The sequence below is a fragment of the Coptis chinensis genome, chromosome 2, assembly GCF_015680905.1.
Source record: "Coptis chinensis isolate HL-2020 chromosome 2, ASM1568090v1, whole genome shotgun sequence".
NCBI lineage: Eukaryota > Viridiplantae > Streptophyta > Magnoliopsida > Ranunculales > Ranunculaceae > Coptis > Coptis chinensis.
Window position 1 is genome coordinate 111742234 of NC_141457.1, and position 21466 is coordinate 111763699.

The 21466-nt window shown below is 36.6% G+C and overlaps 1 protein-coding gene across 2 annotated transcripts; it reads right to left on the bottom strand.

The window, feature by feature from the left end:
- Positions 1 to 1028: 1028 nt before the first annotated feature.
- LOC147520690 (transducin family protein / WD-40 repeat family protein) lies at positions 1029 to 6676 on the bottom strand. 2 transcript variants are annotated; one of them, XM_086592204.1, is made up of 10 exons: positions 6546 to 6676; positions 6393 to 6459; positions 6054 to 6307; positions 4947 to 5571; positions 4244 to 4867; positions 3229 to 3669; positions 2715 to 2909; positions 1670 to 1726; positions 1427 to 1489; positions 1029 to 1348 (listed from the first exon to the last, which is right to left on the bottom strand). In XM_086592204.1, exons 1-10 carry the CDS (start codon positions 6575 to 6577, stop codon positions 1265 to 1267), a joined length of 2442 nt encoding a protein of 813 aa, XP_086448330.1. In that variant the 5' UTR covers positions 6578 to 6676; the 3' UTR covers positions 1029 to 1264. The 2 variants fall into 2 exon arrangements, with proteins under 2 accessions (XP_086448330.1, XP_086448331.1); XM_086592205.1 differs by lacking the exon at positions 6393 to 6459 and having other exon boundaries at positions 6546 to 6656.
- Between the last annotated feature and the right edge of the window lie 14790 nt (positions 6677 to 21466).

The following is a 21466-nucleotide window of genomic DNA, read 5'->3' on the forward strand; positions in this document are numbered from 1 at the left end:
GGGCTTGGGCTTCTTGTTGTTGTGGGTAGTGTTTGACCAATAGCCTAAACTTGTTTTGCCTTTTTCTTGAAAGCAAACAAGTTTTGTTGTTCTATTAGGAGTTGGTCTCTCTTTCTCCTAACCTCTATAAATACTTGTGAGTCTATAGAGAAAATAGACTTGATCGGAAACTCAACTCGAGGAGAAAGTAAAACTCAAACCCTGTTCTTTTCCTGTTATTGAGAGTTATATATCTAGGGGTAATAAGTTCTAGTGCAAAGTGCTTAACCATTGAATAGGGAGGAAGACGATGTTGGGCACCATTGGAAGCGAAATCTTTCCTTGACTGACCTAATCAGCGCCTTGGTTATTCCCGCCATTCTTTGTCCTTGTTTCTTTATTGCTATCTTTGTTCCTTCGTTCTACTTTAGAAGGTTCATACAACTATTCTAACAGTAGATGCGGAGGACGCTGAGATGGTGGCCTTGGAAGTGGCTATGAAGCTGCCTCCTAGTACTGGAGAGAACTCCTTTTTGTTTGAGGGAGATAGTCTGTTAGCAATTCAAAATGTTGTCTTTCCCTTGGAGCATAACTCACAATTGAAAATTAGAACCTATAAAGGTGTTGATAGAGGATCTATGTAGACCTCTTAATTTCTGTAAATTTAGTTGGATTAACAGGAGGTATAATGGCGAGGCTCATAAACTGGCACAATGGGCTTACCATGGCCAGGACGTAAGTCTACTACCACAATACCTACTGGATAGGAGTACTGTACCTTTGATGTTCTAATATATGAAATGTTGTTAGCGGAGCGAAAAAAAAAACAAAAAACAAACAAACTATCAAAGAATATGAATGGAACAAATACCTATCAAAGACAACCGGTAACTCGACAAGTGAAACACGTTGTATCTTATAGTCTGAAGGCCAATCAAGCATCAGATACAAGTGAAAAACGAAAGTATAGGTAAGTCAATGGCAGTTGGATGATATCGGTTATTTCAGTCCATGGATATAACCACATCTAAGCAAGAAGACCCCTGACGTCCAGAATGGGTTCCATGTAAATCCTTCTCTCTACATCCTTTGAATAATAAAAAAATACGATAAATAAAGTCCTTGTGTGTACAGGGAGGAAATTAGATCATACTAATCTGCACATGACAAGTGTGTTTATAACTTAATCACGACTAAATACTTATTTACATAATCTACGTTCTAAGGGTAATTACAGATGAAACATTAAAAATAAAAGAAAAGGTATTTACAACAACGGAGATACTCAAGCTCCCATGCCACTGGAAGGATGAGAATGGTGACGATAAGCATATCCATCGTCATGCTCAATCGAATTCATCAAATTGACCTGCAGATGGGTCTTAAAAAATAAGCCATCCCAGAGAAACAATGGTAATTGATAAAGAACAAAGAAGTAGAGACACACCTTGATGATCTGAGACTTTGAGCTGGGTCGCATATATGCAGTTAGGACACTCAGATGGAAGTCCTGCCATTATAAAGGAAAAATATACATTATTGATACATCATCATCTCCCGCAAACATGTAATACTACGGTAACAAATATATGAAATCAAACTAAGAGTGAAGAAAACTTCACATATCAGTATGCCCATGTGAATTTTAGGAGTGAGAAAAGGGTATGCATTCGTAGTGCCAAGAACTCACCCTGAAAGGATCGCCCCTTAGAGACTGCACAAACATAGATGTACCAGAACTCCTAGACTGCAAACAGACAGAGAGTAATTATATGGGAAACTAATGAAAAAGGTTTTCTTCTTCTTCTTTTTCATTTTAGAATATACTATTACAATTACAATTTAACATGGAACAAAAAATTTCCGCAAGTGCCAAGGTTCCTGTAAAACCAATTTATAAGGGTGCTATATCGTTGATACTCTGGATAGTTAGACTGCCCCTTAAAAAAATGGTTAAATCACTTAGTTTTTATTTATGCCATGATATAATGATATATCTAAAATCACTTTGTTTTTATTTGTGCCGTAAATCGTAATACAATGATATATCTATAGAAATATTGGTACAGTTGACCAAAAATCTTTATATGGAACTAAGACGACCTGATGCCGTAAACATAATAGACATAATAGAATCAGATAAAAAACACCGGTTAAATTTAAACATGACTATCTATCCGAACCATAGCGAAAGTCAAGCAAGAAGGGGAAACATAGAGAGGAAACTAAGCAACAGAAACCATATATGTGCTACATTGACTTTCCTGAAAAAATCTCCAATGACCACATCCAAAAACTATGAACAATAATATATGGTTAAATACTCACCATAAAGAAGATGGTCACACAATATGATATCAAAACAGGATCCCCTTTTAAAGATGGTCACTCAGTTTGCTTCACTAGGAAACTAGCACTTCGACGTTAAGGAGAAAACCTCTTGCACATTTTAAGAAACAATAAAACCCATAGTAGGAGCACAATGTGTAAACATAGAGGACCACTGGGAAACCCTACCTCTAATTTTCTGTAATAGCCTTTTGCACCTTCCTATACTTGTAGAACTTTATAATCATGCTACACTGGACAGTATATACAAAGAATCGAAAATTGCATTGGGGAACACATTCGTGCATTAAACTCAGGAATAAGTTCATTTGCTAATATGATGGCCAGTCATAGTTCATAGTTCAGTAAAGATTGAATAAAACCACATTGTGGAAATGGAATAATACCTCCAAAATAACATCACGAAGTCGTCTTCCAGTTCGAGCACAGCATATGCGAACAACTTGTTCATCACTACTCCCACTGATAACATAGTCCCTTCCATTCATGTAATATGAACGAGTGTAATTATGAGAGCTCCCACTTGATGCTATCTCAAAATCCATATGAACCCTTCCATCTACTGCTAGTAGTTGTTTAACCTGCAACATTACCTGTTAGCCACAAGCACATGCCAACTAAAGCATAGCGTAACTGCAATGGAAAACAACCGGTGACTAACATGCAGTTCAACCTTCCATCCAAGGCCGCATTCTTACTATATCTTGTAGATGGTATACAATCTAACAGACAATCATGATATCCTTCTGAACAGTCAATAAAGTATCAACAGTCTAAAGAAAGTACACTTGTATATGTGCCATCAGTCTCCGAATGAACAGACTTTGCAGGTCAGACCAATCAAAATAGTGAATCATCCTGTTGTAGAATTATATATTTGATATCGGAAGATACTATTACCTCATTGTCCACAGCGGATGTGAGCAGATAGTGGTCATCGGGAGAAAAGCAGACCATCACATTTCCTCGCGAGCTTGAATACGTGTAACAGGGCCTTAATGGTGTTTGCCTCAAGTCCCACATCTTGACATCTCGGTCAAACGATGATGTAACGAATAGTGAGGGTGAGTTATGGGCAAACTTAACAACATTTATATGACCACGATGCATATCATTGAAGATTTGTAAGCGCTTTCCAGTGTTTATGTCATACAGAGCCACATCTTTGGAGTACCCACTAGCAATAAATTGTTCGTCAGTTGAATTAACATGAACAGATGTCAATTGCTCAAAATCATCAAAATTGGCAATATTCGCACAGCAGTGTCTTTCTGTAACTGTGGGGAGCATTCGACTAACATCATATAGTTGCAAGGAGCCATTATCGGAGCCAGCAATGAGCTGTTATTTCAATTAAATCAAAATAATGTCAGCAAGGATTCATAAAGTTAAAAAAATCTACAAACCTTTTCTGTTTCTGGATAAGAAAACTCCAGAATTTGAACAGCAAGGAAGAAAAATTCTAAACATCAACATGTCTACCAAACATTCAACAACGGTTTAAACTATAAACAGGCGGAACTAGAAAGCACGGATGCACGTCATAGGTCATGATCTGATGTGCTACATTAAGATCTCCTATGCAAATTCAACAGGTTATATCATAGTAAGATGATACACCTCATTCAATAGAACGAAGGAGGTCAGATACTCAGAAGTAATATAGTAAGGTTGGCTACCAGTTGCGAGATTTCCGAAAGTGTACTACAGTGGATTGTGTCTCACGCATTTGCATTTAGCATGATAAAATTCCTCCTTGAGTTGGTCATTAGCCTCAAAAACATAGATATCTCCTTTAAACTAAGGGATTTCTGCTTAAACAAAGAGGGTGTCCGAATTATAATGAGTGCTAAACAACAAAATTTCTTATAACTGTTATGTAGATCATTATATAGATCACAAGTTGTTCACAAACCTTTGATGGATGTCTTTTAAGCCAACAGAGCGCTAGCACACTGTTCAGTGTTTCTGAAGACCTATAACCAACAACACTTCCATTCTCATGGTTCATGGCAACTATTTCACCATCCAAAGTACCAAAAACCATGAGACTAGGATCAGATGGATGGTACTCGAATTGCCTTGGACGAAATCTTTTAATTTCTTCCCCTGTTACGCTGCTTAGCTTTGGCACCGGATGAATGGATGGCCATGCTGAAGAACCCACTTTAGCAGCAGAAATTGACCTGGAGAAGAAATATTGACTTTTACGAAGAGGAAATTGTGACTTTACATTGGAACATTGTCTCGACTGGCCTATAAATGATCCTTTCTCACGCTTCTGCAATATACTAACAAGATTCTCCTTGCTCTGCCGGTTGTAAGGTAAGCATTCATAGTACTGAGCACAGATAACTTTGGCCAGCTCTCTATCTGTATCGGTTATGGACAAGTTGTCCAAAACTTCCAAACGAGGCAAAGATGCTACCATGTATTCTCTGTAGTGTTTCTCAAAACAAATTGGAGAAGGATGATGTGGCACATACTTCTTTGAAGCAGCATCTGCATCACCTACAGGAAAGAACATGCTGGAGTTTTCCTGCCAACCAAAAAAAAAGATCCATCAGCCAAATGCAATGCTGTATATAGTTCTGCTGAAATAATCGAATGTACTATACCTCATTCTCCGCAACAGTATGTGTACTCAACTCAGGAAACATATTGGACAATAGATCGTCTAATCCTGGTCTCTGCTGTGGACTTGAAAATTCCACTTCACTATCATCGGATGATTCCTCGGTTGGGTTTTCAAGGGGATTCTGGCCCATAATCAAGGCATCCAAAAATAAATGCCTAAATCTTCCCTCTCTAAGATGATATTGTGAATTTTGAGTTTCTCGACCGTCATTAGCAAGGGATGGTCTACCAGGAGAACAATTTCCTAGATGATCCAAATAACTAGAGTTAGACGCAAGAGGATTTGGTTTATCAATGGATGATTTAGAACATGGTCCAGTATCATTGCAACACAAACAATTCTGGAACCGGAGTTCCACCAGAGAATGTAGCTTTGATAGTGCAGCACTGGTTGTCCAGAGATTAGAAACTCTTGTTTCACACATGGAGATACGCATCAGATTTGGCATGCATAAAAAGCATTCCTCCTTAAAACCAGTGAGTGAAATACAAAAATCCAGATATAGGGTGTGTAACTGGATGAAATTCCCAATCAAGTTTAATTTCCGGATTTGAGAAGACCTTAAGTTTAAAACTTGGCACGCTAATCCATTGCGGAAGAGATCCCTAAGAGTTAAAAATAAATATCGAGATCAGCAAAGAAAATCAGGTCTACCTCACTGTGGAAGACAAATGCAAGAAACAGCTTTCCTACACATAACTAAGTGCGAAAACAAGAGTGTGCATTCATGTAGATGTATCAACTATTTAAAAAGCTTCCCAAGCGTACTATACCAGAAATGCTTGTTCTTTTCATACAGTGACACATTTCAGAATCCCCATCTTGCAAGAATATAAAACCAATCTAGCAATGATTACCTTATCAAGAACCAAATTATGTCTGTTGGCGTAAATAAAAAATGTTCATATTTTAGTAGAGTTAGAACATTATGCATTCTTTCTAATGTAATCCACCCGAGACACATTACCTTTCGGAAATTTTATAACATAAGTACATAGCATAGTCCAAAACAAAAGGAAACATTGCAAAATCACACCACAGCAGCACTTGGAGAGGTAAAAAAACACATAGATGGAGAATTACATACCGCAGAAAGTCTTTCCCGAAAGACAAATCTTGGAGATCAACAATCCGAAGTTTCCGATTGGCAGCACGCATCAAAGAAAGAACATGTTCTCCATTCAAGACACAAGGTGATCCATGGAGTATATCAATTGCATCTATCTCTGATGAATCAATCATAGAGAACAAATGCATAAGCGGAAGATAATCCGCATTCCTTAACTGGTCCAAGGAGATATGTACGCTACATTTCTCATTACCAAGTTTTTGAGACTTGCCCTGATAACCATTAAATGACATGTTCAACCAATAACTCTTCCACTTGAGCATTCAATAAAATAAGTGCAGTTAATGAAATGACAACCTTTCGAAAAGCTAATAGAATTGCAGGATTTGGTAGCACTGCTTGCCTTTTGCAAAAATCAAGATATCTAGTTGACAAATATTTGGAGTTAGTAATAAAAAATAGACCGACACAGATGTATATAGAAGAAAATTGGAACGAAATAGAACATACCGAGATTCTAAGGTACTGAGATCTATCACCATGGTGTTACTACTGTAAATGCTAGTTCATCAAACCAAATAGAGACAGAGAGAGATAAGTGAAAGCAGAACAAGTGTCTGTATTATTCAGATTATTATATTATTATATGTCTAACTTGTAATAAGTTGTGATAAGTGTAAGAAGAACATTGAGAAAGTCCAAAGTCCTGTATTGGGCTTTCTTCGGGCCCAATTTCGATCTATATCTACATGGTTTTCTGTCAACACCATTGCGAATTGTATTACACAAACAAGCAGCATGGCCGTTGGCGATAGGCCCTCGTATCAGTGTTGGCCCATGTGTCACCTGTCAGTCTGTCACCGAAGAAAGGTAATTGTGAACGAAAAATGGAACAACAAAGATGTGGAAACCAAATTCCTCCTTCCTCTCCCCTCCACCACACAGAGTCATACCACATTACACCACATCATAAATCAAAGTAAAGTTATCAACTTATCACCCGCACTAAGATATTAGTAGATCACAAGACTCAGCTTGCTGACAAAAATCTAAGTTTTATCCAAGACCGTTTAGTGAAGAAACAACTATTGATGACAATGACTTCACAGTTTACAGGAGGCGAAATAACAATCGAAAAAGGAATGAAGAAGAATATAGAAGTTGATAACAGATGGGTTGTTTCACACAATGTTGATTTGATAGTTAAGTACCAAGCTCATATTAATGTGGAACACTGCAACAAAGGAAGATCAATCAAATACCTTTTCAAATACATTAACAATAGAAGGGACAGAGCTACTTCAATTATTGTTGAAAACATAGTTACAGATAAAAATAGTAATCATCAAATAGTAAAGGACATTGATGAAGTTGCAAATTTCTTAGACTGTCGATTCTTATCTGCTTCTGAAGCGGTTTGGAGAATATTGAAATTTGATATTCAGTACAGAAGACCAGGCGTTGAAAGGTTACCATTCCATCTTGAAGGTGAGCATTTGGTTTATTATAGTGAGAGAGATGATGCAAGAGATGTAGTAAAAAGGAAATCTTCATCAAAAACCAAGTTCACAGAGTGGTTTAAAGCAAATGTTGAGTATCCAGAATTAGCTAGGGGTATGTAGATTTTCCTACTAAATTCGTATGGGATAAAAAGAAAAGGAAGTGGAAGCCAAGAAAAAATGGGAAGAAAATTGGACGTGTCTACTATGCACATCCCACTTCAGGAGAGAGATTTTATCTGCGGCTGTTGCTGAATATCGTCAAAGGTCCTTTGACTTATGAAGATATTAAAACTGTTAATGGAAAAGTTTATCCAACTTTCAGAGTAGCATGTCAGGTATATTTTATTACATATTACATATTAACTTTTTTTTTGTATATTGTTCGCAGATAATGGTGTATGAAAATTACAACTTATGTAAAAAAAAATTGCTAAAGGAAATTTTAGAAGCAGGACTTAATGTTCAACAAGATCCGGTCTACAACACAAAATTAGAGAACGGACGATTCAAAAGCACTGTAACATTAAAGGTACCAAAAGACTTATTTTTTAATAATGAAGACGTCATAGTTAAAGAAATTGATGGAAGCACTACATATTCTGTTGCAAAAGCAGAGGATTCAGCAGCTTTTCACGTATAAAGGATGAACGTGATATAGAAATTGAAGACTTCAATTTCAAAGAACTTATGAAGAAAAGAAAAGAAGTTGAAGAGAAACAAAATCAACTCGACGTCCTCAGAAATATTATGCTAGATTGTTTGGTTGATGATAAACACAACAAAGATAAGATATACTGTCTCGAAGAAAAAATTAAAGAAATGAAAGACATGGAGAAAAACCAAAACAAGGACAAAAGCAACAAAGAGAACAAGAATGGTTTCAGAATAAAGAAAAGAAAACCATGAGGATTAGTACATAATTTGCTTTGGTTTTGTTAGGATCCGTTGTTGTTGTTGTTGTTGTTGTTGTGTTTTTTTTTTTTTGGAGTATGATGTGAAAGTTAGTCACAAAGCCTCCTCTCATGAGATCGATTTATTTTTATTTCTTTTGGTGGGGTGGTGCATTCATTCGGAGGTAGAACAAGATATGTTGTTGTGAATGCACTCTCTAAGGTAGCTTTATTCTTCACTATTTTTTCACTTAATTTTGAATAATTCATCTCATTTATTTGGTTTTGTGTTTACAATTGGGTTTTTCTTCTTTGCCATATAAGAGAACTCAATCAAGTTGGCTCAGAATCTCTTCTCAAGATGCCCAGTAGCAATTCGTTACTTTTTATCTGTTTTCATTAGCTATTGTTGGATTTAAGATATAATGTTAAGAAAAAGGGTTGCTTTGGGGTTTTCAGTTCTAAGTGAATTGATGTTGATCTAGTTACTAAGAAATAGGCTCTTAGGTTTAGCCTATACATATGGAGAAAATAAAGTAGAACAGGTAGTTCTTTCTAATTCAGGAAAATAGATGAGTTTTGCTTCTTGGCTCACTGGGATTCTTTCGTCATAGTTAGTTATGTATACTTCTATAGTGCTAGTTAGCAAGTTTGAGCTTTCCAGGTTTGCCATTTAATAACTATTTTGCGTATACGACTATGTAGAATATGGTTAAGAAATTTAATGTAAGTCATGTGTATCTTGCCTTGTCATTCATATGTTTCGGGTTGCACAATTACTTTGTCATAGTCTTGTACCTTGTTCTAATTGTCATCAGCTCTTAAATCTTGCTATCCCAAGTATTCTTGTAATGGGATTGTTATACTCACTATTGAAGCCTTAGGGGGTGTTTGGATCCTATTTATTTATTGCCAAAAAGTATTTATTAGTGAAAGAACATTTTTTGAAAAAATAAATGTGTTTGGTCTCTATTTAAAAAAAAAATAGTTTTTCATCTAAAAAACATTTTTTGGTTTCAAAAATTTGTTTTATGATAATTAGGTAAAACTTGTTTTTCAAGTTAAAAAACTATTTGTCGGAAACACTTTGGGTGCTCAAGGCAAATGAACTCTCCGGATGTTTTAGACTTTAGTGATTTATGCCACGATATGCCAAAATATATCGAAAAACATAGTGTGAAATCTTATTTGATAAAATAGCTTTTAAGAAAAATTACAACCAAACATGTCACACCCCGAATTTCGACAGAATTCGGAAAAACATTATTTGTCCCCGACTCTTCGATCTCCGAGGTGTGACGACTCTCCACTTCCAAAACCCATAAACAGCTTTTAAAATATGGATAATTAAAACCAATAAAAAATTTCAATTATACATAAGTCCTCTTCAATACAAAATTCCCAATTAAGATTAGGTTACAAATCTCTTTTCAATAACTCTTTAATTAAAATATACAAATGAGAATACAAAAACATTTTTAGAAAAGCTATATCACCTCAAGGGAAAAACAAAACGATCAGGAGATGTAATATAATGCAAAACCACAAGCGCACCAACCTTCTTCAACACTAAACTGTCAAAACTTATCAACTATGTTCATTGGAATGAAACACACCGATAAGCAAACATGCAAATCGGGTCAAGATTATAAAATCTTTGGTGTGAGTAGCCCTAAAACAACATATACTTATACAAATATATACATAATCCATAATGAGTTAGTTCCATACTTTAACTTTCAACGACTAATACAACATCCTTAAATTCAATAACTAAGGCGGTAGTTCCTCCAATCGAGCGCTTTAACTTCCCCCTAACCACACAACAAACTATACTCATAATAAATAAGGCATGTAGTTCCTCCATCGAGGCTTTAGTTCTAACTAAACTATAACCAACCAAGATATATCAATCATCTATCTAAAGATACATCATTAACTAACATATTACCATAATTAGATTATTTCGGGCTTTCTTTGTGTGTCCCTAAAAATCACGTCAGATCTATGTCTTACCTGGGTTTCGGCTACCACAATCGCAACCCAACGTAACATGTACATCCACATGCCTCCCCTTACATAATGAGCCACTCCGTAACCATTCGACCCGGATGATGCCGCGACACCGTAAATCCTCACACGGAAGCCAAATCTATGTAAGCACCGCCACTATTCTAAGATAAAAATATTAGCGATCATCGTTCTATTTTGCGAAACGGAATAATAAAATTTTAATTATTCGGTTAAGTCGCCTCGAAGGCCATTCAAATTTTAATCGAACGCCGTAGGAAGCCCCGCAAGGCCATTCAGATTAATCAAACGCCGTAAGGGCCAATCACATGAAGTTTGGTAGTGTTCTGGATTTTCGTTATGTAATTTATTTCGGTGTCATACATTAATGACTCATAAACATTTCTACTATATCGCAAGGTGTCAATTACCTTATCAGACTAAGCCATAATATCTAAACATCTCAATTATATCTCATACCACTTTCGCTCTTTTAACGCCATAATATATTATTCAGACTTAAGGGCAAATATTCACCGATACTATATTAAGATCTCACATATAAAATAATGGGTGTATATACATTTCTCCAAGATATTGCATTAATATAACTATCACAAAGATATTATATCATGTCACAATGCTTCAACGTATCACATACATTATAACGATTAGGAATATAATATCTCCTAACATCTCAATATCGCCGCGGTCAAAAATAACAATATCAATGTCAAATCTTTATTAGATAATGACAACCAAATATATACAAGCTTCCATAAGATTTTATTACTATATGTGTCCATATAATATACACATAAAACGAAGACAAATTCCAAAATCCACAATCAAAGCCCAATATGTATATGCTTTCTACACTACTCACGCCAAATCTAAATTAGATAATGACAAACAACGTTATATAATATCCAAACAACGCCAGATACTATATATATCCATATAATCAAATATGTAAAAACCTGGAAAAGTCAACATTCACAATCAATCGGTCAAAGTCAACAAAATCAAAGTCAATCGGTCAACGGTCAAAGGTCAACACCTCATGGTCAAGGTTTATCGCCAAAGTCAAAGGCGAAAGTCAACCGTCCATGGTCAAAGGTCAAAGTCAACCGTCCATGGTCAAAGTCAAAGTCAACCGTCAAAGTTCGATGGTCAAAGTCAAACTATCCTAGTCAAAGTCGAATCACAAAGTCAAAATGTCCAAGTCAAAGTCAAAAAACCTAGTGTTTGATGAGACAAGTCATGAGTGGTTAGGTCTACTCAAAAAGGTCAGTGCAACTCGGGAGGGGTAATGATTTTTCAGACCCCAAACTCTGAAGTCCATTTATTTATTCTAATTCGACCCTAATTGGATCTATTTTAAGTCCCATGGGTGACCGGCCTCTCGCAAATATTAAGCGGGCCCAAAACAATTAAGTGGTTCGGTCCAAAAAATAAAATGAAACGGGCCCATAGACTAATATTAGAACTGGTCCCAAAACTTACTTAAACTGGGCCCAAACTAAACTTAATTAAACTGGTCCAAAGATACACATGGGTTCGGCCCAAAATACAACTGAGTTCGGCCCGAAAATTTAACTGAAACCGGCCCAACAAAACAAATAAGAGGTTGGCCCAAACAACTAAAACAACCCGGGCCCAAACAAAATAATAGAATTGGGCCCAAACCAAATAGAAATGAACTGGCCCAACATAAAAATAGAACCGGCCCACATCAAATTTGAGTTTTGGCCCAAGGAAACCGACCCAGGCCCAAACCCGAAATTACTGTTCATCTTCTCCAACATCCTCCACCACCAGCAGCCACCAAATTTTCCGGCCACCCACTCCCATTTTGAACCAAGCGGTTTCACTCCTAACCACAAACCCTACAACTTTAATAAAATCAAAAACTCTAATCCTTTGATCCCCCATCTTCCTCAACATTAGATCTGATTTTCGCCGCCATTAATGGCTCCTCCAAGCTATCAACAGCCCCCATCCAAATTCTAACGTTCAAACATACATCAACAACCCACAAAACAACATAGCAGATCAAACACGAAAATAAAAACCAAAAATAAAATCCCTCAGTATCACAGTAATAACGTTTTTACTGGAGAGGAGGTGTGGGGCTCGCGCCTCCCTCACCGACTTCTGCGAGGCTTCCAACAGTACCCAAATGGTTGGGTTCCGATCCCCCTCACCACCAAACTTTTGGAGTGAAATCAACACCCACTCAAAACCACTCAAAACCTCCAGGTTCACCACTGTCGACGCCATTAACGTCTGTCGAAGCTTCGACAGCACGACATCAACTCGATACACATCCAAAACATAAAGAGTTCAAACAACCCAAAAGACAGGACGATGCCATTATCTCGGGCACGCGACGCCGCCATTGACGCTCCTCGAAGCTTTGCTCTCCAAAGCTTAACAGTTTACCCAATTTAACACAGTTTCGGCAGTTAAATTCAAAGTCCGAAATTCAATAAAGTTTAATCAAACAGATGACCCGAATTCCAATACCACGGATAATGAACAGTAAATGGTAAAACCATAAATTGATTGAAATAAAGAAAATAATTTACTCACCGTATTATATGACTCCTATGAATTTCTTAGCCGTTCCACCTCCGTAAATCCAAATTTTAAAGCTCTTTCCATTTTTTTAATATATTCTATTATCCGGGAACCCTATTTTTAGAAAAAGTGTTTATATCTTTGGGTCCAAAACCAGCCTCTTTTCGGGCCCAAAACCAGGCCCACGTATCCCAAGTCCAATCCGACGAATTTTGAAAATAAATAAATTAAATTAATTTATAAATAGAAAAATACGTATTTAAAAATACGGGCGATACAAAACATGTTTATTGAAAAACTGTTTTTAGAATAAATATTTTTTCAAAAAAATACTTTTTAAGAAAAAATGAGAACCAAACACCCACTTATTCTATTTCTTCTCATACTTTGTTATTAGGAACTGAGTGAAGTTGGTGACGACTGGTCTTATTTTTAGTGTTTTTAATTTTGTTATGCAGGAGAAAGTTATGTGTTTGTGGGCAGTTCTACCATTCTATCTGATGATGTTGCAGTTGAGGCCGGACTGCATAGAATTTGCAAGCACATTGGAGTTTGTCTAGCTGACTTGTGTGATTTTCATGTTTTTCTTTTCTTAGGTTCCACACTTTCAGTTTATGCTCCTATTCCAGGAAAACTTGTTGAAAGACTGTTTGGGATGCTAAGATATTTAAATAGGACAGACATTTATCTGCCTGGTAATTCTGAGCTCATTTCATCTATGCTTATTTATCTTGTAATAAGTAAACTATTGGTTGGGTTCCAGATCAAAGTCAGAGGTTACCATTGACCCTTTTTCTTTTCCAAGGTGGCATGGGAATTTCAGGTATTGTTGTTTTATTCTCTGCAATTTTGCTTCTAAATATTAGGATGGTAGCAGATTGGTCTCTCAAAGATCGACAATTGCTTCAAGTTTTGGAAAAACAATCTTTGAAAATAAGGAGCTTGAAGATTACAGTCTTCGAAGATATCTCTGTCCCTCTTGCTTGTAATGATTTTGTACAATATTGGACAGGTGAGTTACAAAGAATGATTCTTCTTTTTTGGGTATTGATAAAACTTCCACAGGGGATGTGGTCTGGACAACACTACCAGATTACTTGTTGATAAATAAGAAAAATAAAAAATATATCTAAGTTAGTAATATCCCAAAAAACTGAAGGGGAGGAGGTTATTGAGCCTTATAACTCAAAATGCATCAATCCTACAAATGGAACGTCAACATCCCAACGTGTGCAATATGGGTCCTTCAGATTTTTTTGTTCTATTTTTTTTTTCTATATGTGTCTCTCTCCTTTTTTCACATTCAATATGTGTGTTTATATCATATTGTTTCTCCAAAAGTGTGTATATTAAGACTGGCCACTTAACAAGACTTCCCCTATAGAATAGTGTCTATGAAACTAAGTTCAAACTGAAACTGCCAAGTTTTCTAAGTCCAAATTAAAGGATTTTCATATCTGTAACTCTTTCCTCTTTCATATTAGTAGGGTATTTGGTGTATGGGAGTCTTGGTGTATCAAGTCCTGGTCCTAGTATTACCTGCTGGCTAATTCTAGGTGTTGATGTCATTTCTCAGTTTGAAATAATAGGATACTAATGAAATAGTAAGCATAGGTGGTGTGAAATAGCTTGCTGCGATCTTAAGACTTAAATAGCAATTCCGAATAATCGAATGCAGTTGACAAGGTTTTCAAATGTCAAAATCGTATTTAGAACATAGTTCAAGTGAAGATAGAGGTTCTGGAAGAACATAGATTACCACTCCTTTTCAATTTATTTGATTTTTTTCAATTGGGAAGAGTTGGGAAAAGACTTAATTTAATACGAATAACAATCCCATGTATTATACTTATATCATCTTGCTATGAATTCCTTTTCATATGCTACGGTCTGTTCTAATAGAATATTGAAATTATGAGTGACTTCATGTGATAGATCGCCTACTTGAATGCACTTAGATTTGGACTGAAGAGGATATTCTTTGGAGGATTTTTTTATACGGGGGCATGCTTATACCATGGACACCATCTCCTTTGCTGTTCATTTCTGGTAAGGAATATTTAGCTATTCACTTTTGTGCCTATTGTTTTGGCAACTTATGGTTATAAAATTGATGTCAACTGATGTGTATGCCTGTCTGAAATCTTTGAAATTTCTATTGTTTCTTGTAAGTAAATTAAATGATACTCGTGACCTCCCACTATAACCATATAAATACTAGATGTTGCACAGACAATTTTGTCTTAGTATAGATGTGTTGGTGGGAAATCTGAATATGTATATCTTTTCTCCTCCATTTTTCGTGTACTGGTGACGTATGCAACTATGCAAGTTGTAATAAGACATGAAACGTTCACGAATTATTACTATTACACCACCCCACCCACACACACATAGATACCCCGCCTCCCTTTGGTTTTTGCTCAACTTCTTCTGTTGCCATTTTCTTTGTTATTGAGTGTCATTGTTATTTATTTATTTAGTTTCTCTTATAGTGTTGAACTCAACACTTTTTATGTTCAGGTCAAAAGGTGAGGCGAAAGCAATGTTTTTGCGGTAAGAGGATTTCTAGGGGACACTACAACATAAAGGCTCATTTGCAGCGCCATACCTTGTCGCTAATTGTATGAAAAATCGCCACAATTAATCAATTGCAGCACCAAATTAGGCGTCGCAAAGGCGTTGCTAAAAAGTGGGTCGCAAATGATTAATTGCAACGCATACAACGGCGTTGCAAAAACTTGTAGTCTTTTGCAACGCCTCACTTCATTACTAATAGTTTATGTGCGTTGCTACTTCATTTTCCAAAATTAAATTGGTTTTGAAAATATTTCAAACTATTTGCAATGACTAGCGTCGCAAAAAACATTTTTTAACAACACCATAGAGCGTCGCAAAAAGATTACTTTTATCAACACCTTCGGCATTGCTCAACCCTATTGCTATATACAAAGCGTTGCAAAAGGAGTGTTTTAATTGCCAATGGTCAAAACACCTGTATTTTACATTATATTTTGATTCTTTTGAATGTGCAGAATTCTTCCTAATGCAATTTATGTAGAAAACAATAACAACACCATGAGCCATAACAAAATATATTTAATTAATTTTGATCAATAGATCATCTATTACAAAATTGTCAAAAGTATCCACACAATTAATATATTGTATCACATAACTTTCACAGCAATCAACTAAATTAGAAAAATTCTTCAAAATGAGATTTTAGCAAAGTTCACAAATGTCCATAGCCTACCAATTTGAACAGCATCCATCTATGTTTTCTTCATGAACAATCTACCGGCAACAAATCAACCAATCTGGTACAACGAATTTAAAAAAGAAGTAAACTTATCTGAACAAGTAACAAAGCTAAAATGCACTCGAAGTAATCAATGCATGTGAAAATATGTTTACCAAATCAAACTTATAGACCTAGCATGTAGAAAAATCACTACAACCAATTGGTCAAAGTCCCCATCCTGTTGCAACTTAATTTATCAATAACCAATCAAGGATTTAAAAAGATTCTTACATGATTCAAATTTATCAAATACTTATATATGGTTGTAGGCTTCTACAATGAGTCCCAAAAACATCGAAATTTAGCAACCGATCAGATAGATTAACAAAAGTATAGTATGACTGTTGGACTCCATACCAGATAACATAGCCGTTCTGCAAAGGACTGTTGTGCTCTAAATATTATATTTCCAGTCCGTTCTGCAAAAAGCAAACCAGCTGTCAAACTCAGGTCTGCAAGGAGCTATCTTTAAAAGTAAATGGCATACAGGGATCTATAGCTACTAGGACCTGGAAGTTAAATTAGGTAGCATGACAAGACGAAACATTGAGCTTTTGCATCAAACTTAAGTTATTTAATGAATAGATAGATATAGTAGAGAGAGCACTACATAAAAAGAAAAGATTGCGAAATAATTATGAAATGGATAGATAGATATAGTAGAGAAAGGAGAAAAATGGCAGTTATTTAATGGTCTGATTCATATAGTAAAGTTGTGATCCCTGAGATTGATCTCTAGGCATGGGCGTAAGATCTCAAGTTTTATCGTTAGATCACATAGAAGCTAGCTAGAAAAGATAACAACAGTTCAGATTTTTGATGCCAAAATGAACAAAAAACAGTAAAGCAAACTGTAAGATTATTTAGCTTTAACATGTAGAAACACCACGTAAGGGTGCTGTTACACATACCTAGCTGGGAGCAATTATGAATTGTTCCTTCTCCACGCATATGGAAGCTCTCAGCATCTCCCTTGTAGCTACTACCTTTTGCATCTTCTTAGCTTCAGCATCCATTGATTTTGTTAGTGTCTCTACGTTCTCTGCCAACATCTGTAACACTGCGACTTGCATCATGGCTTGACTATATTTATGCCCAGCGTTACTCTACCAATATGGTTTGAATTGAACAAGATAGAATAATGGGTAAGAGGCAGAAACGATGATAACAAGAAGCATTTGTAATCTGCCTGCTTCATCAAACAATAATATAAGCTCTTGACCGAAAAATTTCATATGTAGATATTAATAATATTTACTTATAATTGTGTCAAACCTCCATCTTGAAACAAGCAAGCAAAGACCAAAACACAAGTACCTCACTACCTCGCACAGAAACATAGATGTCATATGGATCATAAGATAAGCATCTACTACTTGAAGGCCATCACATTTGTAGCTAGTATACAATAACCCCGTCAAAAAAGATATTGTAGATCATGCTTAGTACATACTTGTATAAATTTATCTGTACTTGATTACAAAAAGGTATTATGAAGCAGAAGATTTTAACACCCAATACCTCACTGATTCTACTGAGAATATCACTAAATGATATGCTAAGGGTGCAAACATTTGATAAATATTCTTCAATTGAAGAAAATATATCTGAAACCAGTACAAAAAGAAACATAGAATGGCTAGTTTACCCGAATGACATCCCCAATAGAAACAGAGGATGTATTAGCCCATTAAGGTATCCCTTTGACTCAATAGTTGAAAGGTAAGGGGTAGTTTATCATTAGGAAGAGTAAAATGACAAACCTGAATTGGCCTGGGGTTCCATTTCCACTACCTAGCTTGCTGAAAATGTAAAATTCAGTGAGAACTCAGACCTATACTCAAAATTACCAAGAATGTGCAAAACAAATAAACAGACAACTAAGCTAAAGCCCTATAAACCTTTTGAAAGTTAACCACGGATAGTAGACACAAGCAATACCCAATAAACAGCAGGATTTACGCAAACATAAAAACCAGCCATCAACGAACAATAGATAATTGAAAATGCAACTGCAAAAGCCACTAAATGTATCCGTAAATCAACAAATGGAGAGATTAACTTATAGCTTCTGGCCATCACCGATTTCGATATATATATATATATATATTTTTTTTTTTTTTTTTTTTGAAAGGCAAGCAGGGTTTTTGAGAGGTCCCTTACCCCTATTTTGTTAGAAATAATCATATGTCTTGGTTACATTCTTACATACTGTTTGCCCGTGGCATCTTCATAAATAATCTTTTTTACATCCTCTAAAAAGAACGGGTACTATCTCTATGTAACTAAGCGTGGGAATAGTAGCTGCTAATGCATCGGCTAGTCTATTTGTCTCTCTATATACATGGCAAACTGAAAAAACATCTAATCTCCCTATCAACTCCCGGATTTAGTCCATCGGATGCTTTGCCCGCCATGGTTCTTTGTTCTCTCCTCCTTAAGTATCGCGACCACAATGTTTTGAGTCCGTTTGTGCGCTAATTCTCCTTAAGCCTTTTTGAACTACTAACTTTCGAGCCCATGGGCAGGCCCTCTAGTTCTATTAAGTCTATTGACTTTTGCTCGCTTTCCCATTAGCTGCCGCGATGACGGTCCCAAGTTCGGTCTCGATGATCACGCCCAACCTCCATGGTTGCCTTGAAGAGTACCGTCGGTGTTTAAAATGTGGACTTCGCTCTCCGACTCACCCACTTGCGATTGCTTCAACCTGTTTGTGCTTTACATCCACCGTAATATTCCACATTTGCATGAATCTATTTCTCTCCGGCCCTTCCTCCACTTTCACTTTAATTGATTGTAGCTTGCATCCGACATCTCTTACGATCGCCTTACCGCTTTGTTGTCTTTGTTTTACTTGTGTGTTCGAAGATTCTTCTATTTCTCTCCGCCAAATATTGTAAATGAACCCATTAAAAATGAGTTTCAATGCATCCCTGTTTGTATCCTTTGCCTTTTCTTTGTTTGAATAATCCATGAGATTTCTTCCCGCCAAGTTGTTCCACTTGGTACATTATATCCAAAGATGCACAAGAAGTGCACGCCATATGAACTATGAGAACAAGCATTCATAAAACGGATGCTCTTCCGTCTCTCTTTCTTTCCGGCCCCTGAACACACGTATCATCTTGCACTTTCTTCCACTCCTTCAACTTCACCAACATCTTGGACCTTCTTTTGAGTGTTAACCACGCAATAAACGCGTGTCTCGGTATTTCGTTTTGAAACCAAACAATGCTATACCACGATATTGGAACTTTTGTCTCTCGACACATTGAAATGTATCTTTGAGGTTAAAGTCTCCCTTTCGCGAAGTCCATCCACACAACTTCGGTCATCACCCCTACCCACTCGACTTCTTCTTCCATGTATGTTATGATGTCGGGCGGATGAACTCTCACACGCCAAGGTGCATTCCACCTCCCATCTTCAATCATATTCGCCAGCGATACGTTCAAGTTACACGTTGAATCATAAGTCAGCAAAATAGGAAAGTACTATCTCAGTATACCCATGGGATGCCAAGGGTCTAACCAGAACTTAGTGTCCCTTCCATCCCCAATCTGATGATGTGCAATGAATTTGGCATCCTTCCTATTTCGCAAAATGTTTCGCCAAACCCATGAGCAATCATTGGGTACCTTCAACTGCCAGAAATTTCTATCCTTGATGAGATTTTTTTTAATCCATTGTGTCCATAGAGTGCTCTGACCACTCACCAGATTCCATATGTGCTTAAGATTGGCTGCAATATTAGCAGTTCTTAAGTTCGAATCTCGAGCCCACCTTCGTCATAAAGGAAACACAAATCTTCCCAACTGATAAGGGCATGTGAAGTCGTGCATTCCGGTCCTGACCATAAAAAATTCTGGCACATTTGATTAATCTCATCAATTGTCTGCTGTGGAAGTACAAATGATGAAATCCAGTATATGCTCATATTGTTCAGAACTGCCTTTAATAGCTGTAGCCTTCCTGCATAGGACAATGCTCTTCCCTTCCATGCTTGTATCTTGTTTCGAACTTTGTCTATCGAGGCATCTGATCAAGAGCTTTCAATCTTGTGGTTATCAGTGGCAGCCCCAGATATCTTACCGGTAGAGTGCCCTTCTGAAATTGAATTATGCTCTCCATTTGCGTACATATAGCAGCATCCATTCCCGCATAGAACATATTACTCTTCTCTAGATTCACTTGCAATCCTGAGTAGCTCTTGAATTTCATGAGTGTATCCTTCAAAGTTCTTACTGTGTCTAGGTCTCCATTCATAAATGCAATGAGATCATCAGCAAAAGATAAGTGCGTGATAGGAGGATTTCTGCATTTATAATGAAGTCTATAGTCTCCTTCCTCCACTCTTTGTCTCAGCATCTGGGTAAAGAAATCCATGACCAAAACAAACAGGTATGGTGACATTGGGTCTCCTTGTCGAATCCATCTCTTCCCTTTAAAATACCCAAAAGGTGTTCCATTGATCATGATGCTATATCTTGGTGTTTCTATACATTTATGTATCCAATTCACGAAGACTAAGGGCACTCCAATGTGTGTTAAGGCAAATCTAACTGCCTCCCATCTGATACAATCATACGCCTTTCTCAGGTCTATTTTTGCTGCACATCTCGGGGGGCCATTGTCCCTGTGGTAATTGTGCAACAACTCATGTGACAGCAAGATATTATCATGAATGCTTCTACCCGAGATAAAAGCGGATTGATTGAGGGATATCACCTTGGGCATAAACATTTTCATTCTACATGTCATAATCTTCGTAATGCACTTGTATATAACGTTACAGCATGCAATGGGTCTGTAATCACCAAGAGAGTTTGGCTTATGTACCTTTGGGATAAGAGTTATGCATGTAGAGTTCACCTCTTGCAGAAGCATACCTGATCTAAAAAAATTCTTTACTGCATTGACAAAATCATCTCCTATAATTCTCCAAGTTGCCTTGAAGAACAAAGATGAGAACCCATCATTCCCTGGAGCTTTGTCGCTGTCTATTCTGGATAAACACTCTATGATTTCATCTTGTGTAATCTCTTTGATCAATTCATCTTGGGTGTTTTGATCCAGCTGTTCCACCTGTATGTCATTCATCATTGTAAAATCTATTTCCTCCATATGCTCTGGGATGTATAA